Source organism: Lepidochelys kempii, chromosome 9 (assembly GCF_965140265.1).
Source record: "Lepidochelys kempii isolate rLepKem1 chromosome 9, rLepKem1.hap2, whole genome shotgun sequence".
Classification (NCBI taxonomy): Eukaryota; Metazoa; Chordata; order Testudines; family Cheloniidae; genus Lepidochelys; species Lepidochelys kempii.
Genome location: NC_133264.1, coordinates 52675619 through 52702100, shown reverse-complemented (window position 1 = coordinate 52702100; position 26482 = coordinate 52675619). Strand labels below are relative to the sequence as shown.

The 26482-nt window shown below is 44.6% G+C and overlaps 1 protein-coding gene across 10 annotated transcripts in view; it reads left to right on the top strand.

Moving 5' to 3' along the window:
- The window catches only part of EPHB1 (EPH receptor B1), a 342358-nt gene that overhangs the window by 275447 nt on the left and 40429 nt on the right, over window positions 1–26482 (top strand). For 9 of the 10 annotated variants that reach the window (XR_012160842.1, XR_012160837.1, XR_012160843.1 and 6 more), the window contains exons 10-12: window positions 17728–17850; window positions 19553–19800; window positions 22038–22253. Coding sequence is in view for 3 of the 10 variants with exons in the window: in XM_073360347.1 (XP_073216448.1) it covers window positions 17728–17850; window positions 19553–19800; window positions 22038–22253 (587 nt within the window). In the remaining 7 variants the exon portion in view is untranslated. Of the gene's footprint in view, window positions 1–17727; window positions 17851–19552; window positions 19801–22037; window positions 22254–26482 lie in introns of those variants that run through there. The other variant, XM_073360348.1, reaches the window with a different exon arrangement.

Here is a 26482-nt window from a genome sequence, read left to right as displayed (position 1 = left end):
GTGCTCGACAAATAATTGGCTTTTCGGTTTGGTGGCTGAACTGAAAAGTCTGAAAAGAAATTTTATTTCAGGTCTACCTGAAACAACAATTTTTTCAGTTTTTCTCAAAAAAACAGAAAACCCCAAACATTTTGCTTGCGGTCAGTTCAAACCTGCATTTTTCAGCAAATAAATTATTCACCAAAAAAAAAAAAAGATCACCAATCTAGTTTTTGCTAGACTGAAACTAATAACAGACAATCCAAGGTGGAGGAGGTTGCAAGACGCAAACTGACAAGACCCAAATTGAGCAACGCATGGATCAGGATTTATTGTAGCAGGGCTTGAGGGGAAAGGGCAGATCTTAGAGATGGTATAGTGCGAGAAATGACAGGACTTGGTCAGAGTCTCAGCATGATGGGAGGAGGAGAATAAAATATGCAGTGGGGCTGACTCTTGCAATTTTTATCATGTCTCTCCCGATATTTGAGTTCTTTTAAAGCTCCAGATGCTGGAGGCAGGTGATTAGGTGAGATTCTCAGCTTTCCTTTTAAAAAAAGTAGGTTTGTAGCCCTCATTTCTGCAAGAAAATCTTGAAAATGTGACTTGAGTGCATCTTAGAGGCTCAGAGACCAGGAGACCAATAAAAAGAACCCAACCGTTGTCACTGTTTTAGTCTTATGATTTTAAGACAAACTTTGGATTTTGAGGGGGCCTGACTCATGGTTTTTGAACAGATTTGCAATACAGAAACTGGCGTCTGTGTTTTGAGTCAGGGTGCTGTAGGGGACGGTGGAGTTTCACATGGATAGATAAGAGGGGGCATGTTGGGGGGCTGAGAGATCTGATAACCTGAAGTTTAGACACGTTGAGCTGGAGCAGTCTGTCAGGCATCCATAAGGAGGTACCAGAGAGACAGCAAAGGTGCAAGGCTGGTCAGGAAATGAATGTCAAAGTCAAGAGAGCAGACGGATGGCTTAACCCATGGTTTGACAGGAGAGCATCTAGGGCAAGAATAAGACAGGCGGGATGTGGGGGCAGTGACAGAGCAGGTGCCTCCCCAAGCAACGCTGAAAAGCAAAAGCATGGAGAGCTTGAAAGCCCTAGGAAGAAAGAGCCTGGAGAGGGAGGGGCCATGAGCCAGGCAGAGGGTGCAGGGGTCATGAACGAAGGCTGTAAGGCTCAGCTATGCGACTGGTTGTGATGAGAGCAGTCTGAAGGGAGGGAAGTAGCTGAATTCAGGGCAGGGGAGTCAGCCTCATACTAAAATCAGTGTTGGAAGGGACCTCAGGAGGTCATCTAGTCCAACCCCCTGCTCAAAGCAGGACCAACACCAACTAAATCACACAGCCTCATCTAACTGGGGCTCCTCCTGGCTTTCTCCTTACATGGATATTTAAAAAGTTTGCTGGAGTTAAGCTAGGGCCTGAACAAAAAATATTTGCTGGAATCTAAAAAGCTTTTTAGCATCTTTCATGCAGACCATGGGGTGGCATCTCTTCTGTTGGCTTCACCACTCTTATGCTCTATAAGAGGCCGGTGCTTCTAGCTCACACTGGGCAACAGGAGGCTATGTTGCAAATAACTGGAAAGGCTTCTTGACTCGATGCCCCTGATCTGGTTGGTAAACAAATACAAGAACCTGAAAGTCAAGAGGGAGTTCTTATTTTTCCAGAGGGGGTTAGCTTTTTTAAACCTCCCTTGGAGGTCTGTAGATCCACAAGTCTGAATAAAATCTAAGCATTGGTTGTGTGCAGAAAGTATAGCTTGTACTCAGATACTCTTCCAGTGCACGAGATCTGCTCTTGATAAAATAGCAAATAGGCCTTTACTCATTTACTATCTTTTCCAATGTAGGCTATAAAGCAACAGCCCCAGCCAGTATCTGCCACCCACATTTCCACAGACTTCACATGCTCTAGCCACGCATGGAACCAGCTGCAAAGAGTTGAATTCTGCAGTTCCCAAGTGCTTCAAGGAATGTCTCTAACACAAACACACACTTCTCTTTAGGGCTTTGCAGATTACAGACAGCCTCAGTACCCACGTAAAGCAGGGCATGGCAGGAAAGCAGCGGAGTAGGAACTGAGATACAAAATTGGGACCAGCTGAAATCCAAATTACAGTCTACCACAGAAACCTCCCAGATGCATTCAGTTTCTTTAAAAAGGACCCCAGGTGTAGAACAAATGGGATTAATTATAATTGTAATGAATAGATTGTGTTATTTGAGAAATAGCATGAGGCATGTAATTGGACTACAGGAATGCAGATGCACAGGGGCAGAGTTAAGGTTGCATGTTGCATTTTCTGACTCTGAGTAATTCACTCTGTAACCCTAAAGTTCTTTTAGTCATTTTTGTATGGAATTTCCTAGGGTTTTTTTTTTAATAAAGAAAACAGAGTTCAAAAACCATAGATACCAACAGAAAGAAATTAAAGAAAAGCATGCAAAACCAGAAAATAAGAGCTACAATCTAGAAATGTACAGGTATATTGTTATGCCTCTGAGTTACTAGATAGTGAACAGACACCTTGTTTTCAGACTTAGTTCCAGCCAGAGTACTGCTGAGGGCTGATGAGTCATGCTAAACAGTGCGCTGGTTGGGGAAGGTGGCACCCGAATAGTTGACTGCCACAGATTCCAAAAACTGCTGAAGCTGTAAACCCCAAACCCATCAGGGATTCTTGATCACACTGAGGCCTAAACATCAAGCCAAGTTTTGAAATATTGGACCAAGAGTTTTCAAAATGATAGAACCTATTTCTCTGTCACCTTGCACTGTGTAATCATGCAGCCCCCTGCAAAATGGGTGTGAATGCTGCCCTTCTGATTCTGTCATCTCAAATGCAGGTGACTGCAACTGATAGCTACAGAGGAAGGAGCTGCGGACTCCTGCTTCTGTTTTTCCTACCTCAACCAAAACTCCCTGTCCTTGCCATGTTTAAATGTTAGGGAGATGAGATGGGTGAGGGAATGTCTTTTATTGGACAGGAGCTGATGCAATAAAAGATATACCCTCACCCACATTGTCTCTCTAATATTGTGGGAACAATCCGGCTACAACAACACTGCATGGTTAAATGTTGTCATGTATCATATGCCTACATAATATACCAGAGCAACACCCAGAGCCAAAACAGAGGTGCCTGGGAGAGGAGGTGGTGGAATACCGTGGAATCAGGGAAGATAGAGGATGGTTTTACCTGGGATTTGCAGCTTGTTATGCATACAGTCCTTATTCACGTGGATAAAACTACTGAGCCATTGGCTGCTCCTATGAGTAAGAATTTGCCTGAGATTTGTATCACTCTCTTGAAAAAGTTTTTATGTATTTTGACTGATGAATTCTTGTGCTAGTTTGGAGTCCAAGTGTACAGATCCTTGCAGTTGAGTTAAACTGTATCCCTGTTTAGGAAGTTAGGTTACAATGTCATGGCTTTTATTGTTAATCATGGTGATTATGGTGGTGCCTGAGAGCTGACTAAGATCTGGGGTCCATTGTTCTAGGCACTGTACAAACACAGATTAGTAGAGTTCTAGTTAATTCCATGATTTTTTTTGGAGGGTGGAGCTTAGCTGAATGGAAAGACAGGTGAGACGAAGGGATTGAGGATGTGGAGCAGGTGAGAAGAGGGGACGAAGCAGACTATGAGCGGGTAGGTGTGGAATGATGCTAAATTGAGCTGAGAGACTGTGAGGAGGAAGTGGGAGGGTTGGAGCAAGGAGCCAGTCAGTCAGGGCAGAGAAAGTCCAGTTAAAACTAAAAAATATTCTAGATGGATTTTGATCTTCTTAGCTCCCCACTGAAAACCCTTGCAATCTTGATGATTTTGTAATCTTTGGGACCAGCAAATCTTTAAGCAAATGTTTTTTACAGTTCTCTAAATACCACTGGATTCCTATTAAATACAAGGGTTCTCTCTTCCCTCTGTCATTTCCTTGTCCCCATTTTCGTCTCTTCTTCTGCATAGTTGGGGTTGGTCCTGCTTTGAGCAGGGGATTGGACTAGATGACCTCCTGAAGTCTCTTCCAACCCTAATATTCTATGATTCTATATCTCTACTTGGAAGAAAGGGTTTGTTGAAAGCCTACCAGCTAGTGCCTTGTCCACAAAGTCATTAATGTTCTTTGCAGCCTGTCCTCTGACTTGGTCCCACTGCTGAGCCCTTGTCTCCATCGCTGGAAACAGCTCACATGAAGTGAGGCAAAAATATTGCAGCAAGAGAACAGATGTCTTTGGAAGAGGTAGGACGGCCCTGCCCAAACTAGGATTTCAAAAGGATACTAGAATACACCCTCTTGAACCAGTCCTTAGGAAAGATAGAAAAGGGTTTGTTGCAGGAACCTTTCTGCAGCTCCACCTGCAATTTGTGATCTTGGGGTCACATTGCCAATTGGTGTTTTTCCTCCCTGTTTGCAAATATTGCCGACCTCCTTGAAGGAGGTAATTCTTGATGCACCAGAATGATTACAAATAAAAGCCATGAGCTGTGAGGTCTGCACCTGAAAGCTCTGCTGTGAAGAGTGGAAAATAGGCTCTTGGATCGCCAGGGAGACTGCCAAGGTTAGAGAGACAACTAACGCTAATGCTATTATTGCACATACTAAAGGAAAACAGGTGGGAAATTTGTGGAGAGCAGCTAATGCACTAACAAGTGCATCAGCTGGAACAAATAATGCACTCACTTAACTGAACAGCAATTAGAGTATCCCCTCACCTGGCCCAGCTGTTCATGTTAGAGCTACTTTGGGTGGGTAGTGGGTGGGGAGTAGCAGGGGCAGGATATGATGTGGGATCCTGGGGAAAGGGATACTTGACTAGAGCTGTGCCATCATCTGATTTTCAGTGGCTAAACTGAAAAATAATTTTTAGAAACTTCATTTCAGATCGATCCACAATGAAAAATGTTGTAACGTTTCGGTGAACCAAAAAGGTTGAAAATATTTAGTCTCCAGGTGAATGAAGTGCTTCATTTCATGCCTGAGTTTTTTGTACCATTTTAAAACTGAAGTACAGTTGAACTGAAAAGTGATTTTGATTCAAAAAATTGAAACGTTTCAGTTAAAAAATGTCAAATTAAACTTTTTCAGCTTTTCTGATTATTTTTTGTGTGTGTGTGTGTGTGAGGGCAGGGGAGGTGTTCAACCAAAACAATTTGATGAATTTGCAAAAAGTTTCAGCCAAACCAAATCTGCATTTTGGGGTGAAAAAATGTTTCATCCAAAAAATTTTGCTCAGCTCTACACCTGATAGATGCGACGAAACATCTTCTGTGCACAACAGGCCTTTGTGGATTACTCCAAAAGGGAGATTTGTCCTTTGATGCATGTTTGTGTACATGCATGCCTGCATCATTGCAACAGGCAGAATGTGTATAATTTGTATATGTAGTTGAATGCATATGTGTGGGAATCCCTGGTTCTGGTTATCAAAGAGACATGGCCCTCCTATCCAAAGCAAGGGCCCCTGGCTTCTCTTCCACACCAGCACTGAATATTCCATGCTGAAAATGATGTAGCTTGCCGTTTTCTTTTTGCTTCAGCAATCTGGTGCAGCACCCAGAAATCAGGGGAAGTATGGATTAGGGGAGCTGGTATATCATGTATTCACCATCATCATAATAACTGAGCACCTCAGAAAGGTTAGTGAGTATGTCCCCCAAATACACCCAGGAGGGCAGGAAGTGATGTTGGCCCCATTTCACAGATGGGGAATTGAAACTCAGAATGAGCATGTGATTTAAATCCCCAAGCTCACACAGGGAGTTTGTGAGAGAGCTTGGAATAGAACCCAGATCTCCTCAGTCCCAGTCCAGTACCTTAATCACAAGCCTGTCCTTCATGGAAGAAGAAGGAGGAGAAACTAGTTTCTCATTCATTCTGAGAAATTATTCTGAGACTGAGCTTGATAAATTTATGGAGAGGATGGTATGATGACACTGCCCATAGTGGCATGTGTCCCATCAGTGACTGCCAGTAGCAAAAATTCCCAATGGCCAGTGATGGACACTCGAAGGGGAGGGCTCTGAGTTAGTACAGAGAATTCTTTCCCTGGTGTCTGGCTGGTGGGTCTCGCCCACATGCTGAGGGTCTCACTGATTGCCATATTTGGTGTCAGGAAGGAATTTTCCCCCAGGTCAGATTAGCAGAGACCCTGGGGAGTTTTCACCGTCCTCTGAAGCATGGGGCATGGGTCACTTGCAGGTTTAAACTAGATTAAATGGTGAATTCTCTGTAATTTGAAGTCTTTAAACCATGATTAGAGGACTTCAGTAACTTAGCCAGAGGTTAGGGGTCTATTGCAGGAGTGGGTGGGCAAGGTTCTGTGACCTGTGATCAGACTACATGATCATGATGGTCTCTTCTGACCTTAAAGTCTATGAATCTCCAAGGAAATAATAGTGGGCTCAATCCATCTCTTTTGCTTCTTGATCTTGCCAGCATTCCTCCTGGCTCCTGGGAAGGGCTCTACATAGTTCCTTCTTCCTCCGTGTTCCTGCAGGAAGTGCAGTGAGAGTGGAAGGGTTTGTGGTTTTCTTTCACCTCCCGTTAATCAGGCAGAGGTGGGGGATCAGCAGCTCCCTACGTCCTGGCCATCTTGGTCCGGGAGAGGTAATGGCAGGCAGAACAAGGTAGCTATTTTTTCTGTATGACCCTGTACTGGGGCAAGTTTCTCAAGTAGGGCCAGATTCTCTATTGCATCTTCATTCACAGACACAGATTCCCGCCAGTTGTTCTGTTGGCTCGTTACTGTTGTAAAGTGGTGAATACGTGTTCCTGTAAATAGTATATGGACCATATGTTTCTCTGCTGTATCTAGGCATGAATGTCTGTGTAATCGGAGAAGTATTTCTGTAAATTGCTGTTATAAGTATCAGTGAAATGGATTTTATATCTGTCATCACACACCCAATCAGTAATAGAGTTCCCTTAGTAGTGGATGATGCATAAAGTTGTAAAACAGTTTAATTAATAAGCTTTGATTTGGACATGATCAACATTTTCTGAAAAAATCACCTTTTGGGCTGTAATTTCCCACGCTTGGTCTATTTCCCTGCTCTGCAAAGCACTTGGAGATGACCTGAATATGAAAGGTTAGAACTGTAGCAATTCAATCAGCCAAATCTGCTCCAAGGTATGCCCCTTGCAATCCCACAGATGTCTAGGTTACAAACAGGAAGGAATTCACATACAGGTAGAACATGAAACTACTAATGGTTACAGAAAGAGTTTGGCTTTGCTATCAAAATACTAACTCATTTTGCTTGAATAAGGTCGTTAATAACCGGATAAGCTGAGACAAGTATCAGGGCAATAGCAAGAGGGAAAGGGAAGTATTTACAGTGGGATTATCAACAGACCTCTGTGTTGGCCTACCTCTGCTCCCATCCATGCCAGTGATTAAACTCCCAGCACACAGGCCTTTCGAAACTCCCAGTCTTATTCCTCATAGTGATGGCTGACTAAGGTCCTGCAGACTGAGATGATCAAAGCCCTCCAAGAGATTTGGATGCCCTCATTCCATTAATATGGGCATTCAGATTCCTTAGGTGGCTTTGGAAATCTCTGCTCCCATGTCTGCTGGGACACAGTATATTCACTAAAAAAAGATGCTTGTCTTTCGCTGTCCTTCATGAATCCTCTGGCCTCCTTGCTCCCCTTCTGCCCCATCCCATGTTTGTTCACCCTATCAGCTATATTCTGGAGCACCCACTCTGTGTTCCTCCCCAGAGCGAGGTAATGCAGAGAGATTTTTACCCATATAGTGGAAACTGTCTTCTTTAAAACCAGTGGTGGGTGCTATGATAGGATAAATTTCCTTTATCCCTTTCAGTGTAAATTGGCCAGCCTTGCCCCACCTACCTTATGCCATCCATCATGCTCTGTAATTTGGCTGCTCTGTAATTTAAAAACCTCCTGACATCTTAGGGAACTACAATATAGTGCAATGGCATGTGGGTAGCATCTTTCATACTCACTATCTCTCAGGATCCTTTCCACAGTTGAATAATACAGCAGCAGAGCTAAACGTGAGCAGATGGAGAGAGAAATGAATACTCTGATCTTCACGCTTTCTTTCATGCTCTCCCTTATGCTTGGATCTACCATACGCACTCTTGTGTGCCAATCATCCACCATCTCCACATCCCTCTTTAAAGCACACTTCTTCCCTCAAATCTCTCAGGGATACTTTGCATAAAACTGAACAAATGTAAATATTCTCTAATAGTCCCCTCCTGCAATTAACCAGAAAACTAGTAAACTTAAATGGTCTGCTCACTGCAAGGAAGGCTCCTGAATAGAGCTGATCGGGAATTACTCGACAAAACCTTTTTTCACCCGAACTGCAACTTTTTGCAAGAAGGTATCAGTTTCGATGAAACTTTTGTCAGGAAGGTTACTTAGTTTCAGAGTGGAATTTCTGGTCAAAATCAGAGAGCATGACTCACCCCAGAATAGCCAAGAGCTCAGTGGTTTGAGCACTCACCTGGGATTTGGGCAAACCAGGTTCCCGTCCCTGCTCTGGATCAGGAAACTGGCTCATCTTGTCTCATTTTTTGTGAAAAATTCCAAAGCATTTTGGTTTTCACTTCATGTGAGACCTAAAACAAATTCCAAAACCTCCACATTTTTCAGATATCGGAATTCTTGTTTCCCGCCAGCCTCCTACCAAGCTTCCCAAGGAACAGCACTTCCCCTTGCTGGGGAGAGATGATGTTTCTCCACCAGCCTTCCCTACCACAGCCTGTCCTGGTCCCTTGTCAGCATTTGGTGTCTAATTTAGGGCCAGTCCTGCTCCCATTGTGTCAATGGCGGGCAGACTCATTTATTTCAAAGCAGGATCAGACCTTGAAACTGTAGACTCCAAGCTGCACAGGCTTGTCCTGTTACCTCCATGCACAGCTATAACGCTCTATATGTCAGAACAGTGTCTGTCTCATTGGTAATAATAAATACGGAGGAAGAGTGAATGCACCGGTGCTCTGGAGGATAGTTGTTGCAACGTCAGACGCTGCAGAGGAGAAGGCTGGCACGCCACCACCAGCACCAACGAGACTCTGTGAAAGGGCAGAGGGGAAGTTCAGCCCAGATCCGCAAAGGTCCATTGAGAGCAATGTAAGTGAAGAGCCTACCTGCCTTTGCGGAGCTGGGCCATAGTGCCTGCAGAGTGGGGGGATTGGGGAGAGGAATCAAGAGAGAGAAGGTGTATTTGCAAGGCTGGGACAAGTGATGGTTTAAAGGCCATGTGGCTGTTCTGAACCGGACCCTGTAATAAATGGGAAACAAGCATGGAGGGGGTGTGGTCTCAGTTCTTTGTCTGTGAGAGAAGGTGATTGCAGGGGGGGTTGCAATAGTCCAAGTGCGAAAAGGCCAAGGAATGAGTGAGGGTTTCCTGAGATGTAGGGTTGTGGCCGAGGGGTGCATGGGTGTGTTGTGATAAGTATCCCTGATATTCAGCTTCAGAGCAGGCTTTGGTGCTCCAGACAGAGTTAGGCCTCCAGCAGCCTTGCCCTCCTTGGCACCCCTCCCATCCTGGCAAACGACCCTGTGGCATTGGATCCACAGGCTGCTGCTCCTCCCCACAATCTGCACTGAGGCCCCGCATCCTGTCTGGGGTGAAAGAGCAAGGGAGACAAAATTTTTTGATCAGTAACTCAGTCTTGGTTATGATCCTGTAAATCCCTTTGTAATCCTGGCAGGAGTATCAGCTGCTCTTGTAAAAAAATTTATGGGGCCGTTAAAGTGTATGAGACTGAGCCGTAAAGGGATTTATGAAGTGGGAGATGTACAGATGGCTTCATTGCAGTTTTCATCATCAGCCTTGGGAACGTGGCGCTTCTGCCCAAACTGGCCCTGCTAGGAGCGAGGAGCTCATCTGACATCCTTCTTGAATCTCAGACACCAGAATCATGAGCTCATTCTTCCATCAACTGTTTTTTCACAATCACTCCATAATTAACAGGCAACATCTGATAAACTCTTTAGCTCAGATACTTGGAATTCATTGCTAATTCAGAGTGGCTCACTGGCATCATAAAGGAGCAATGGGCTCATTCACATTCCCAGCGTACAGTCTATTACGTGACAAAAACATGACAACAGGCAAATTGTTCCGATGTCAGCTTTAGAAATGCTTCTGTGCAGCGCCTAGCACCGTGGGACCCGGATCCTTGAGTGGGGCTCCTAAAGATACAAATAATAATAATAATTAATAATGGGAACAATTAACTAAGCAATTAAAATAAATATCAAAATAGTGATTTGAGCTGTAGTGTAAAGCTTCAAGGGAAAACTGGTCAGACCAATGGAGTGGGGCGGAGACACCATTCCCTCTCTGCTCACCCCAAACATGATCATCTGGAAATCCTCACTGACATGGGTTCTCTGCTCACTTGATAGATTTTAAGGTCCAAAGGGACAATTGGGATCATCAGGACTCTCTCATTGGCAAAGTCTGTGCCCAGACTGGAAAACCAAACCACCGCTCCTCATACAGATCCCAGCAGTGACTGGCTTAGCAATGCCTCCAACTTGGCTGGGTCAGTCCTGACTCCCCTGAGTGCAGGGCAGCGTGGGGATTGGGGCAGCTACTCCTTCCCTCTCCCATCCCACTGTGGAGCAGGAGGTGACTCCAGGGACTTATCCCTGTTGAGGAGAATCTCAGATTTCATTAAGCAAAAACCCCATGCGTGTGTTAAGTTTTTCTTTGAGAAGAGAATCTTGGAAAGGCAGAGCGGTGCAATCAAATGGCTCAGGGTGACAGGAGCAGTAGTCAGGCTTCTCTTCCACAGCGGGGGGCTGAGGGGGCCCTGCAGCCCTGACACAGACACCCCTGTGTAAGGATTCACTCAAGGTGTGGTGTGGCTCAAGAATCACTGTAGTGTTCCTCCCCACAATCCTTGAGCTGACCCTGTGCACAGTAGGGTGATAATCGGGGTCTAAGGCTGGACGAGGTGATTACCCCATTCCATGTGTCCAGGGAAGCAGCTGAAGAAGTCCACGGGAGAGAGGAACATGGTGTTGCGGGCAAGGGACGGTATAGGGCCATCCTAGACCATTGTTCCTTTAAGGGCCCAGGACTAGGACCTTTGCAGAATGAGTTGGGCAAAGCTCCCCTCTCTCCCTGCTGGCCCAGACAGATGTTTTGGGGCAGGCCCTTAGCAAGGCATGCTTATGACTGGGGGGACCGAGGGAGAGGAAGGAATTGTTGGCCACCAGTGCTCTGAGGCTGGGATTTTGAAAGGAGCCAAAGGGAGTTAGGTGCCAAATCAATGGGCCACCAAAATCAGTGACCTCTTTGATAGCACGAGTCAGGAGTCTGGATGTAAAGCAGAAGATACGCTCAAAGGAGGGATGTGAGGAAGCAAACTGGGAAGAGACTTAGATGGAAAGAACAAATGAAAAGTAGGAGAGGGAGGAGGTGGAAGGAAAGCAGGCTGAGAGACAACAAATGGAAGCATGAGCTTTCGTGAGCTACAGCTCACTTCATCAGATGTTTACCGTGGAAACTGCAGCAGACTTTATATACACACAGAAATCATGAAACAATACCTCCTCCCACCCCACTGTCCTGCTGGTAATAGCTTATCTAAAGTGATCAACAGGTGGGCCATTTCCAGCACAAATCCAGGTTTTCTCACCCTCCACCCCCCCACACAAATTCACTCTCCTGCTGGTGCTAGCCCATCCAAAGTGACAACTCTTTACATAATCAAGTCGGGCTATTTCCTGCATAGATCAAGGTTTTCTCACATCCCCCCCACCCCCATACACACACAAACTCACTCTCCTGCTGGTAATAGCTCATCTAAACTGACCATTCTCCAGGTTTAAATCCAAGTTAAACCAGAACATCTGGGGGGGGGGGGGTAGGAAAAAACAAGAGGAAACAGGCTACCTTGCATAATGACTTAGCCACTCCCAGTCTCTATTTAAGCCTAAATTAATAGTATCCAATTTGCAAATGAATTCCAATTCAGCAGTTTCTCGCTGGAGTCTGGATTTGAAGTTTTTTTGTTTTAAGATATTTAACTATTTCACATTTGGGGACAATGTATACCTTCAGATCAGCGGCACTGCTATGGGTCCCCGCATGGCCCCACAGTATGCCAACATTTTTATGGCTGATTTAGAACAACGCTTCCTCAGCTCTCGTCCCCTAAAGCCCCTACTCTACTTGCGCTATATTGATGACATCTTCATCATCTGGACCCATGGAAAAGAAGCCCTTGAGGAATTCCACCATGATTTCAACAATTTCCATCCCACCACCAACCTCAGCCTGGTCCAGTCCACACAAGAGATCCACTTCCTGGACACTACAGTGCTAATAAACAATGGCCACATAAACACCACCCTATACCGTAAACCTACTGACCGCTATTCCTACCTGCATGCCTCCAGCTTTCACCCTGACCACACCACACGATCCATCGTCTACAGCCAAGCTCTGCGATACAACCGCATTTGCTCCAACCCCTCAGACAGAGACAAACACCTACAAGATCTCTGTCAAGCTTTCTTACAACTACAATACCCACCTGCAGAAGTAAAGAAACAGATTGATAGAGCCAGAAGAGTTCCCAGAAGTTACCTACTACAGGACAGGCCTAACAAAGAAAATAACAGAACGCCACTAGCCGTCACCTTCAGCCCCCAACTAAAACCCCTCCAACGCATTATTAAGGATCTACAACCTATCCTAAAGGATGACCCAACACTCTCACAAGTCTTGGGAGACAGGCCAGTCCTTGCCTACAGACAGCCCCGCAACCTGAAGCAAATACTCACCAACAACCACATACCACACAACAGAACCACTAACCCAGGAACTTATCCTTGCAACAAAGCCCGTTGCCAATTGTGCCCACATATCTATTCAGGGGACACCATCACAGGGCCTAATAACATCAGCCACACTATCAGAGGCTCGTTCACCTGCACATCCACCAATGTGATCTATGCCATCATGTGCCAGCAATGCCCCTCTGCCATGTACATTGGTCAAACTGGACAGTCTCTACGTAAAAGAATAAATGGACACAAATCAGATGTCAAGAATTATAACATTCATAAACCAGTCGGAGAACACTTCAATCTCTCTGGTCACGCAATCACAGACATGAAGGTCGCTATCTTAAAACAAAAAAACTTCAAATCCAGACTCCAGCGAGAAACTGCTGAATTGGAATTCATTTGCAAATTGGATACTATTAATTTAGGCTTAAATAGAGACTGGGAGTGGCTAAGTCATTATGCAAGGTAGCCTGTTTCCTCTTGTTTTTTCCTACCCCCCCCCCCCCCCAGATGTTCTGGTTTAACTTGGATTTAAACCTGGAGAATGGTCAGTTTAGATGAGCTATTACCAGCAGGAGAGTGAGTTTGTGTGTGTATGGGGGTGGGGGGGATGTGAGAAAACCTTGATCTATGCAGGAAATAGCCCGACTTGATTATGTAAAGAGTTGTCACTTTGGATGGGCTAGCACCAGCAGGAGAGTGAATTTGTGTGGGGGGGTGGAGGGTGAGAAAACCTGGATTTGTGCTGGAAATGGCCCACCTGTTGATCACTTTAGATAAGCTATTACCAGCAGGACAGTGGGGTGGGAGGAGGTATTGTTTCATGATTTCTGTGTGTATATAAAGTCTGCTGCAGTTTCCACGGTAAACATCTGATGAAGTGAGCTGTAGCTCACGAAAGCTCATGCTCAAATAAATTGGTTAGTCTCTAAGGTGCCACAAGTACTCCTTTTCTTTTTGCGAATACAGACTAACACGGCTGTTCCTCTGAAACCTAACAAATGGAAGGCGCTCCGCAGGAGAACGGGGCTGGGGAGTGAAGAGAGGGACAGCGGTGGGAACAGGAGAGGGACAATAAAGAAGAAAGGAAATGAAAGGAGACCTGGCTGTTGCTGGTTGGAACGAAAGGGGACAGTATTGTTTTTTCCAGTGGATGTGTCGTTATTCCTGGGAAACAGTTATAAGCACCCAGTTATTCTAGTGCTAGCTAGCCGGGATTACCAACTCCGTCATGCGCAAAGCTCTTAGCAGCAGGAGTGGATGTATTCAATTGGCAAACAGGGCCTGGGAAGAGAAACTGTAGAGCTGGGGAGAAAAGTGTGATAATTTCAAAGAATGAAAGGCAGAGAGAAAAAAGAATGGACTGGAAATGGGACAGAGAGGAGAATGGAAAGGAGAAGATGGGCATGGACTGAATTAAAAGAGGTGAACAGAGAGAGAAGGAACAAGGGAGAGAAAAATCAAGAAAATATGCCACCAGAGTATGGGTCAGTGAACTTTTACCTCTCTATGTTCCTAGTGATATTTCCATAGGCAGAGGCCTCGATTGGAATCAAGGCTGAGTTGTGTTAGGCACTGTGCAGACACATCATAGGAGACAGTCTCTGCCCCAGTTAGCTTACAGTCTAAGTAGACACCACTGACAAAGATGGGAGGGGAAAAAGAACCACAGACTCGGGATCTTTATATCTTCATAAATGATCTGGAGGATGGTGTGGATTGCACTCTCAGCAAATTTGCGGATGATATTAAACTGGGAGGAGTGGTAGATACGCTGGAGGGGAGGGATAGGATACAGAAGGACCTAGACAAATTGGAGGATTGGGCCAAAAGAAATCTGATGAGGTTCAATAAGGATAAGTGCAGGGTCCTGCACTTAGGACAGAAGAACCCAATGCACAGCTACAGACTAGGGGCCGAATGGCTAGGCAGCAGTTCTGCGGAAAAGGACCTAGGGGTGACAGTGGACGAGAAGCTGGATATGAGTCAGCAGTGTGCCCTTGTTGCCAAGAAGGCCAATGGCATTTTGGGATGTATAAGTAGGGGCATAGCGAGCAGATCGAGGGACGTGATCGTTCCCCTCTATTCGACATTGGTGAGGCCTCATCTGGAGTACTGTGTCCAGTTTTGGGCCCCACACTTCAAGAAGGATGTGGATAAATTGGAGAGAGTCCAGCGAAGGGCAACAAAAATGATTAGGGGACTGGAACACATGAGTTATGAGGAGAGGCTGAGGGAGCTGGGATTGTTTAGCCTGCAGAAGAGAAGAATGAGGGGGGATTTGATAGCTGCTTTCAACTACCTGAAAGGGGGTTCCAAAGAGGATGGCTCTAGACTGTTCTCAATGGTAGCAGATGACAGAACGAGGAGTAATGGTCTCAAGTTGCAGTGGGGGAGGTTTAGATTGGATATTAGGAAAAACTTTTTCACTAAGAGGGTGGTGAAACACTGGAATGCGTTACCTAGGGAGGTGGTAGAATCTCCTTCCTTAGAGGTATTTAAGGTCAGGCTTGACAAAGCCCTGGCTGGGATGATTTAACTGGGAATTGGTCCTGCTTCGAGCAGGGGGTTGGACTAGATGACCTTCTGGGGTCCCTTCCAACCCTGATTTTCTATGATTCTATGAAGTGACTTGTCGAAAGGCACAAAGCAGGTCAGTGGCAGATCCAGGAACAGAACCCATCTCTCCTGAGGTCCTGTCCACTGGGCCACAGTCTCTCTGTAATTGTATAGTATTTCCCTAGTTGATGCCCTCCCACCCCAGGAGCTCAGGGCAAGAAGAATTCCAGAATGGTGTTGCCAGGTAGTTTTATTGGTGTGGGGCATACCATGTAGGTTTAACCGTAACATGCCCCACATGAGTGTGTGGACTTAGAGGAGAGTAGCTGCAAATAATGTCTATTACCTGTGTGGCAGGTGATGCTACCTGCTTCCCTTATCCAGCTGTGTAGGCTTTCATTCTGAAAAGCACCGTTTTATTATAATATTTTAATAGCATTTGCTGGACTCATTTTTTCCACCAGATGAGAGGAAATGCCACTTGAGCAGCCACCATTAACGGTGTTTGCATCCCTGGGCGTGAGGGTTTTGGTTTTAATTTTAACGAGTACAGTAACAAGATCTGAATCTGATTTGATGCCCGAAGGCAGATTCCACATCTGCCTACAGTGCCACAGAAATTCCACAGTCATCTGGCTGAGCCTGGGCAGCCCTGACTTGAGGAACATCCCCTTGGAATGCTTTTTAGTAGGCAAAAATAGTGCCTGACTGTCAGTTATGGAGGCTCATAACTCATCTTTTATCAGGCCATTCAGGCTTTTGATTATAATTGCTACACTCTGTCAATTTAGTAGCAGCAACAAAACTTTCAAAGACCTTTTTGGGTAAATAAATATTTCTCAAATTATGCAGGAAGCATCATAAAATTGCCACGTTCCTTACCATAAAACCAGCTAATCGTAGTTTTGTAACTTCATTGCTGGGAGCTGAATGTGCTATATAAGCAGGAGAGCTCTTGGTGAAAATCACTTAAGCTATGGGTTTAACTCAAGAAGCTGTGGCTTTAGGTTGTCTGGACCAAATGAAAACCCTCTTGGCATGACTTTACCTTCTAGAATGATAGCTGCAGCTCTCAGAAAACCCCGGTGCTGGCAGTGCTGCCAACTCTCCTGATTTTAGTGCAAGTCTCCCGGTATTTGATGTTCATCTTACAGGCCCCAGCTCCTGAAGTCGTGCTATTTGGTGAGAATCTCCGTTTCCCTTAAAAACAAAGGAAATGTCTAGCCTTTGTGGTTGTGAAGAAAAACTTCAAAACATGACCCAAGTGCAACCTAACGCTTCAAAAACTAAAATGCAAGTAACAAGAGCTCCACTTTTTAAAAATCACGTGATTTTTAAGCCAATCTCATGACTTTTTGAGGCCTGAATCATGATTGTTGAGCTCTTGGAGTTGGCAAAAGGAGTGTTCCTTTCTTAGAAGATCAGGACCTAGTCTATCTCCTTCACTATAGGAATGTATTTTTAGTGTTAGGATGATACTATTATTATTAATATCATTCTTATCACACTAGGAACCAGCCAAGAATGGGGCCTATTGTGTTAGGGTCTGTACAGACACAGAGCAGCAAACTCTCTCTGCCCTGAAGAGTTTACAATCTAAATAGATCAGACAGACCCAGGGTAAGGGAAAGTGGTCTAACACACATAGCGAGAGTGAAAAACACTGTAATATTTTCCTTATGCATATCTGTTTGTCTCTTTATATGTTCATGCTTTATTTTGTATCTCTTTATGTATTTCTCTTTCTGATTTTATCCTTGTAAATTTTCTTTCTTTTTAGTATTTTTATTTTTTCCTCTGAAAGTTTAAAAGAAATTTTGTTTTTTTCCCTTTCTAACCTTTCTTCCTTTAGTCCTTCCTTTTCCACCTTGCTATTTTTCTCCTTTTTCTAATCTCTTCCTCCTTCAATCTGTGTGCTGTGTCACAGCTGCCTGGTATGGCCTCAGCGGCGGCTTCCCCTCTAAAAGGTGTCCGATTGATAAATATTGATCTCAACCTGCAATTCTACATTGGCTCTGCTGCTAATGCATTTGGTATGACTTTGATAAATAAATAATGGCCACGCTCCAGGTTCCCGTGTGCTCTGTGTGGACTGGTCTCAGTCTGTCAGCTTATAAGTAATACCTTCCACCTACCAGGAGCGGAGCAAGAGGGAAGATAATGGAGGACAGAACAATAAGAGCAGATGAGTGGGATTGGGGCTGGAAGAATGGCGAATGAGATAGAGAGAGAGTGGAGTAGCAGAGCTAAGAAAAATAGCATTGTAATTGACTTGCAGAGAAGTGAGAAGGTATCAGAGAAATGTAAGATGCTTCCAAAGCCCTTTCTCTAAATACCAACTGGTTTTTTCTCCCTGTTGCTGTCCCTCCTGTCTCTCTCATGACAAGGCTCTCCAGGGATGAAGATCTACATTGACCCCTTCACTTATGAGGACCCCAACGAGGCTGTCCGCGAGTTTGCCAAGGAGATTGACGTCTCTTTCGTGAAGATTGAAGAAGTCATTGGAGCAGGTGTGTCTCGTTTCACTATTAGCTGTCTTCTCCACCCTCCCTCCCATCCTCTCCACAGCTCCTGCACCTTCCTTTCTCTTCCTCCCTTTTGTGTTACATCCGCTCATAGCTCAGAGCGGACCAGCTAACTCATTCAGTTAAAATAAAAAAAGATTCACACGTCTGCCTACACCCTGAGTTCTGCATACTCTTCCGACGTTTGGGAGGGTTTGGTTAACTTATTAATTCATTGACCTTGGCGGTCCTTTGACTTCTTGGTTTAACTTTCAGGAAATAAGAGAAAATTGGACATATATATATATATCTATATCACCTGTGGCATTTGTAGTATTATTGTTAAATTACTGTATTATGCCATTAGAAAAAAAATAGAGAAAGTGAGAAGTTGTGAGGAAGATTCAAAGAACCAATTGATTGTTTCAAATTTGGGGTTAGATTAATCTCACTGCTTTATGCTGCTCTGTCAATGCAAAGCAGCTGCAAATCTGACTTAAACATGAACCATTCTAGTGATCTGTAGGTGTCATTAGCTTCTGCACAAGAGATGTATAATTTAGGCTGCCCATTATTTGCTCTATAATAAATTCAAGCTAAGTAGTTTTACATCTGGGGAATGGAGAACTTTAAGGGATACTGTCAATTAGTTTGAGGCCTAAAATTTATATATTGTTAAAAAGAAAAGGCAGGACGGGATCAAGAGGTTATAAATCATAACTTGAGCTGTTTGGCAAACTGGAGATTTTTGCATGGAAAATTTTGGCTCATCATTCAAAGAAACCCAAACTGAAAAGGCTTCAGTTTTCAACAGCTGAAAAATTTCTGTTCTACAGGTTTTTTTGATTTCTGATGCAAAATCAGAAATTGTCAAAGACAGCAGACACTTTCCAAGGAAACAACAAATGTGAAAATCCAATTTTCTGACAAAAAATAATGTTGACAAAAACTTTTCCATCAACCCTAATGATAACATAGATATTGATCTATTTCAAATAAACTCTGTTATTTTGGATGCAAACTTTCCCCTGTAGAGCTGAGACCCCTAACATTGTCCCACTAACATCCATGTAGACAGGAAGTTAAACTTGACTCAAAACAAAAGTGAAACTGACCCACTTACTTTCACATTCCAAGAGGAGTGAAATGCAAAAAGGAAACAGTGTAAATTATAACATTTTAGATTTAGGAAAATCTTTTTGTTTTACTGATATCTTAGGCCCTGAACCTGCAAGCTCTTTTGCACAGATGAACTGTGGCACCTGCAAAAAGCTCCATTAACATTGGAAGAGTTACATGGCGGCACAGGGTTGTATCCAGGTAGAGCAGTTTGTAGGCTCAGGAATATTCTTAATAGCAGAGGAATGGATGCTTTTGACATTGCCCCTTTAAGGGGGGAAGACAAATAGTGTTAAGAGGACACTATTTAAGTGTGCACATAGAATATCAGGGTTAGAAGGGACCTCAGGAGGTCATCTAGTCCAACCCCCTGCTCAAAACAGGGCCAATCCCCAATTTTTGCCCCAGATCCCTAAATGGCCCCCTCAAGGACTGAGCTCACAACCCTGGGGTTAGCAGGCCAATGCTCAAACCACTGAGCTATCCCTCCCCCCATATTTGAGCCATGACAGCTATGTGGCACTGCTGTTCTTTACCATGCTCTGTTGAGAAGGAGAAGTGGTTGCAACTGATATTCTTGCAATTGCAGGGGAGTTTGGAGAAGTGTATAAAGGACGTCTGAAACTGCCCAGCAAGAGGGAAATCTATGTGGCCATTAAGACATTAAAGGCTGGCTACTCTGAGAAGCAGCGTAGGGATTTCCTGAGTGAGGCCAGCATCATGGGACAATTTGACCACCCAAATATCATTCGGCTGGAAGGAGTGGTGACCAAAAGCCGGCCAGTCATGATCATCACAGAGTTTATGGAGAATGGAGCTCTGGACTCCTTTCTGAGGGTAAGGAAGCATGATGGCCTCATTGGCTACTCTTCTGCTATAACATTGGAATGGAGTCATGTTCATTGGAATTGAGTCATGCTGTGTTGTAGAAGATCCATTGAGGTCAAACCTCTAGCAGCTAGGCTCATGGACGACATGGCCTCCAGGGGGAACCCTAATAACTAACCTAAGAAGCAATATTGAGAGAGGGCAAGATTCTCAAACGAGCCTAAGAGATTTCAGAGCACAAATCCTGTTGTCTTTCAGTGAGGTTTGTGCTCCTAAATCTCTTGGGCACGGATGAAAATCTCCCCCAGAGGCCTCAGCAAGAGGAAAGGGTTGCTGTGCCCACTACTACAAAAGGGGAAATAAAGAAATCCATGAGGGGAAAGGCCAGTTTTTGAATTAAAAGATAAACCATAACTGCACTAAAGCGTTCTGAGGACTGGGGACTCCACTCCCACCAGGAACCACCCCAAATAAAAGTGCTCTGCTATTGCCTGGTCACCTGATCATCATGCCAGCTAGGTGAGGTGAAGGGAAACAAGTATAGGAAGCAGGAGAGGCCTTGCAAGGATGGGAATGCTAGATCAAAACTGAAAACTTCTGAATCACTGAGGCATGGGCAGCTATTTGAAGTGTTCTAGAACTGGAGGGAAGGTGGGACCATGGCCAGAATTAAAGAAGTGCCCTTTTATTTTCTCACTTCACATTTGAAGCCAGCTTTGAGTATTTTTAGCATCAGCTTGAAGCATCGTGGAGCATCAGTGACAAGAGGTCCACTGTGTGACTCCAAACACTGCTCCTTTGTGGACAGTGTTCATCTCATTACGGGATCTGAGATCATCTGGAGGAAGCAGCTGCAGCAGCAACAGTATTAATCCTCACGCAGCAGGGAAACCAACCGTCGTTCTTTGTACTGGCATCTTAGGTGGTGTGTCCTAGGGGTCAAGAGGCAGCTCAAAGGCAATCTGACCCAGAGCTCCGGTGCACACCTCTCAAGAGATTGGGAGGTAGGGGAAGGAGGGTGCAGGAGAAAGAGAGGTAGGCAAAAGAATTGAGGGAAGGAGGGACAGAAAAGAAAGATGGATGAAGAGGGAAGGGGAGGAGAAGAGAGGGGTAAACACTTAGGCTGAGATTTTCAAAGACAATTGGAGGAATGATTAATGGGAACCGAGGATCCAAATCCTGTTAATGCCACCTTCTTTCCAACGCTCAGAAGCAGGTAATTTATATGTCTAATTTCAGTCTTGATGTAAAAATAGCATTGCTAATTGGTGCATCAGCTGCTTGGAAAGATAGCAAAGTAGGTCATCAATGTCCCTCCATGGGGGCCAGCCCAAAGTAGCAAAATACTTGAGGGCCCCAGAGTCAGACTGACCCTTGTGTGTATGCACAAGGAGTCGAGAGGGAGAGACTGTTGTGGGGAGCCCTGCACCCCCATGCATGTGCCAGGAACAATTGCAGTCCCTGTGCTTTTCAGAACTGACAGATTGCTCCCTGCTGTTGGCATCGTACTCATAGACACCCCAAAAACAGACAGGGAGGAGGTGCCCTCCAATAAGATGGCCACATTTTCCACACAACAGACTCTGATGTCCGTCTCCTAGGAACGTTGACCCTTATGTTCTCTATGGAAAGTCCTGAATGCGAATGGTCTTTCCCTCCCCCCACCCCACCCCCAGTATCCGTGGGAAGGCCTAGGGAAGCCTGATCTGCTTTCTCTTGTTCCATACTGTGGGTAGCCCAGAATCTAACACTTTTTTGGTGCGGGTGGGGGGAGGCAAGAATTGAAAAGAGAGAAAACAAATGGCCTGAAAAATAAAAAGATGCCCAGAAGAGTTTTTAAATTTTAAGAGAGTAAATCCAGAAATGGAAATAGACACTGATTTTTAGAGATGACTTTTTCCTAAATTAGTTAAAAAACCCACACCAAACAACAACAACCACCTGATCATCCTGACACCAAACACAACAGAAACTGGACTCCCAGGCTGAAAATGTGCTAAATGGGAGCTCGGTGGTTGTTGTTCATACTACAGTAATGTCTGGAGGCCTCAGCCATGTTCAGGTCCCATTGTGCTAGGTGCTGTACATGCACTAGTGACAGTCCCTGCCCCAAGCAGCTTACAATCTCACTACATAGGAGAACTGACTGACCCAGAGTCACAGGTTTGTTTGGCTAACGGGGTTATCTATTACCCCAGCAATAGCTGGATCATTCTGATTATGGCACCTGCTCTTTATGACCGCAGCAAAATGACGGGCAGTTCACAGTCATCCAGCTGGTGGGGATGCTCAGGGGAATTGCTGCGGGAATGAAGTACCTTGCGGAGATGAACTACGTGCACCGGGACCTCGCCGCCAGAAACATCCTGGTCAATAGTAACTTGGTGTGCAAAGTGTCTGACTTCGGTCTCTCGCGCTACCTGCAAGATGATACCTCTGACCCAACCTATACCAGCTCCTTGGTATGTACCTTCTGCCTTGATGCACAGTCCCCTTTCCCGATCTCACTTTGCTTCCACAAAATTGCATTGCTTCCTGGGGCCTTTCCCACTTCAGGGGGCAGTTCATTACAGCTGGGCCCTGTGGGAAGGGTTACAAAGGCCGGTGAGATGCCCAGGTCCCACCGAAAGAGGGGAGTAAATAGGGGCAGCCAGGTGAGTAGGTGGGAGATCCTTGGGGACTTTTTTTCTATTGCTTGCGCTGGCCTTTGTAAATCCCAGCCACAATTCAGCTGTGGCGTTTGGGGATGTAGACCCATTGCAGAACAACAGTGGAGCTCAGTCTGATGGAATGATGGGATTGTAGATTCCAGTATTCATCGGCAATAGCTTCTTTGCGCGGCATTTGCAAAGATATTTAGGTGCCTAAAGATGAAGATAGGAACTCAGTGGCATTTTCCAAAGTGTGTAGGTGCTTTTGGTGCTCATCGGCATCTTTAGGCACCCAAATACACTTGTAAATCTGGCCCTTTCTCACCACTTTCCCTTCAAGTGACATTAAAGCATCCTGTGATTTGTTTCTCTCATGCTTTGAAAGGACAACAACTGTTTTCTTTCTCTTTGTACCTCTCCCTGCCTTCTCTCTCTCTCGCTCCTTTCTTCATAATCCTTTCTTTCTTTTTCTCCCCCTCCCTTTCCTGTTCCCTCTCATTGTTTTTTCTCTCTTGTCCCCTCCCTCTCTTAAGTTTTTCTGGGCTCTTGGCTAGTTTTCAAATGAGAATTTCTCTCTCTTCCATTAAATGAGGGGGGGAGGGGGGGAACAGTGGGGATCTGGTAAGGGGTGCAGGAGGGGAAGCAGAAGGAAGACTGATTGCATATAGGAGGTGTTTTAAGTACAGCTACAGTATCACTCTAATCCTGAGCTATCTTTCTCTGCTGGAAATTGTTCTGGGCATTAATTAAAGAGACAAATCTAATCCAAGCTCCACTATTCCCCAGTCACTGTTCTCTTGCTTAATTAACTCATTCATAGGTAATCCAAATTCTCCCACATTGTCTCCTGGTTCACCTGCGGTAGGTTGGCACTCTCCTCTTGGTGCCTGCAGCAAGGAAGATAACAGAACCCTGGTCCCCTCTAGAAGTCTAGAGCATTCTTTTGGAATCATTCTGCCATCAGGAACTTGGCCTCTGGATACCATCGGATGCTATCAGAAATGCAGTGGCGGGGGGGAATAAGAAGATATTTGGGTGATTGTGATATTTGGAGTGAATGAAGTAAATAAATCACACGTTATGCTAAGGCTCAGTTTATAAATACCCTGTAAAGGGTTAATAAATGATGAATAGATGTCATAATATACTACAGACATGAGTCATATATATTATAGATGGTTATAAGTTCATCAGCTGGTGTTACAGCTAGTTATAAAACATGGTCACGAGCAACCTATTGGACGGATTAATAATTTATTAACCCTTTATAAACCACAGAAGTAATAATGTGACCCGCTCATGCCTTGGAGAGTGAAAATAAGGTGAACACAGTTTTTACTGGCAGCAGTAATAAAGGGGTTGAGGATTGAAGATCAGCAACAAAGCTGGTCACGTCTATGTTGCTCAAGAAGTAGAATGTAAAATATCAGAGGGGTAGCCGTGTTAGTCTGTTCCACAAAAACAACGAGGAGTCTGGTAGCACCTTAAAGACTAACGGATTTATTTGGGCATAAGTTTCCATGGGTAAAAAACCCCACTTCTTCAGATGCATGGAGTGAAAATTACAGATACAAGCATAAATATACTGACACATGAAGAGAAGGGAGTAATATGTAATTTTCACTCCATGCATCTGAAGAAGTGGGTTTTTTAGCCATGAAAGCTTATGCCCAAATAAATCTGTTAGTCTTTAAGGTGCTACCAGACTCCTCATTGTTTTTGTACAATGTAAAATGTAAAGATTTTTTAAAGTAAAGAATTAAAGCAACCTCAGTAGGAGTTTGCCTGAGCAGTGAACTTACGGGTTTGGTCCAAACCATAGAAGGCTTCAAATCAGTAACAAAATATGTATGCAGGCTTGACCTGTGACAACGGCACTCTGAACCGACCAATTTCTCCTTCGTCTTCTTGTCAGGTCCTCTGTTCAGACTGTTCAATGTGCCGTGGTGTTCCCCAGCTCCAGCATGGAACTAACCTTTGAATGGAACCTCCTTAGGGAGCTGCAGGTGGAATTCAGAGGGATGGTTTTGACCTTTGAAGCCCTAACTGGTTTGGGGGGTGGCTCTCAGAGAGCCCACCTCTCTCACGTAGCTGCAGGAGGGAGCTGAGGATGTGGTGATCTCTGTGAAGGCCTCTGTGAAGATCTCTTGACTCTGAAATCCACTTCTCCCCTGGGTGCATCAGAGCCCAGATTTGTTAACTTTCTGGCCATGCTGCAGAGACCGCCCCTGTCTTTGCATAGGGCACAGATCAAGTCTTTATGAGCTATGAGGAAATGCCAGCTGGGTAGAGGGATTGTTGTTATTCTGGGCCGGAGGGTTGTCCCATTGCACGGAATCTGAATTATAGTGTGTAATGTAATTTGTGGCAGAATGCACTTGTGAGATGAGCACCTTTTGGATGTGATCAAATAGAAGTAAATAAATACGGAGAGTCACCAAACGTAGGAAACCGAGGTAGCTGGGGATGTGGTCCATTGATGTCAATGGAACTAAGCCAATTCACACAGGCTTTGTGTCTGGGCCAGGGTCTGATCCTGCTGCTTTTGACTTAAATGGCAATGCAGTCTAATAAGGAGCACAGATTGTGGCATTTTAAGTCAAACAATGTCATTTGAGATAACATGCGTGGCACTAGCTGCTGGGGAAAGGCTTGAAGTAGCCTTTCCCACCTTTCAAGATAAAATGGATTCTCTCGACTGTGTTTATATTTAATTTATGCCATACTAGGCCTTCCCAGCAACCGGGAAATGATGCTCTGTCTGCAATTACATCACTGCCTCCCACAGCAGATTTGAGGCTCTGGGGAAAAGGCAGGAAAAACAAGCTGGCAGTCACTTGCTCAGTTTGTAGTTATTTAACTAGTATTTTTGCCATCCATCTTTAAAGAGCACCTGACACTTCATGGAAGGCTATGGAAAACATTCGTGCTAAACAATTTCTGAAATGATTCAGCCCAGAGTAAATACCAGACATATTCTGCATTTTCCCTTCCTCCCCTATTATTTTAACTATTACTGGAGTCATTTACATGGAAATGTGATTGTTGTTCTCCAACCGTTCATATGCTCCTGCTGCTTATTCCCCACTGAAGTCATAACCCTCTGAATGTGACATCGTAATCCTTGCCAAGGTAACAAGAGATGATGTCACAAACAGAATTATGGCGCTGGGACTCTTTAAACCAGATGAGAATCTTGCACTGTGGTGTTTGCTGGGAAATAACCAAAGGCAGATGAACGCTTAAGAAACAGAGATTCTGTTTTCATGTGTTAATAAGAATCAGTGTTCTAAACCTCCCTCCACATGAAAATGAGCTATTCTAAACAGGATGGTTTAGGACCTTTCCCACAGGATTTTTAACACAACCTCATGGGTTCAAATCAGCAGCAGGAAAAAGGAGGGATCCTTCCCTGGAAGCAGCTTTGACCTCTCCTGGTCATTTTATTGCAGTAGTTGAAATGATTTTCAGGGACTAGGGCTGATAGGATTTGGGTGTAGCTTCCCCTTAGTGGTTGAGTGTAATAGACTCATTACATTTAATGGGAGTTATTCAGATGTACATTGAAGGGGAAAGAGACCCTGGTCTACAGCATTCTGTACCTTTTGCAAAGAGACCTGAAGGTCTATATGGTAAATCCCATATATAGGGAAAATGTGTTCTCTATAAATCACAGTTGCAGTAATGATGCTCTAATTGCAGTAGGATTCACTGTCATTATGAGAGCTTTCTCTCAGGAGCCAATAACTTTTTGGAAAAAAATTGCCCTTCAGACTGAAATTTCTATTGCTTCTTAGTCCACAGGTGACTGAATTTGGAAATGTCACTAGAACGACTCAGAGCAGTCTGTGGGGTAGCTGAACATGAAGAAGTGTGGGTCTGAGTCTCCAATGCCTTGCGATTGATGTGTTTATTATGCCTGTGCAAAGTGGGAGTACAGTGCTACCATCTGGATTTGATACCCACTTTGCACTGGGGTAAATGATGACATACGATGGAAGGTCGTGGTGCATCAAACCCCACAACCCTCTGGCTTTCTT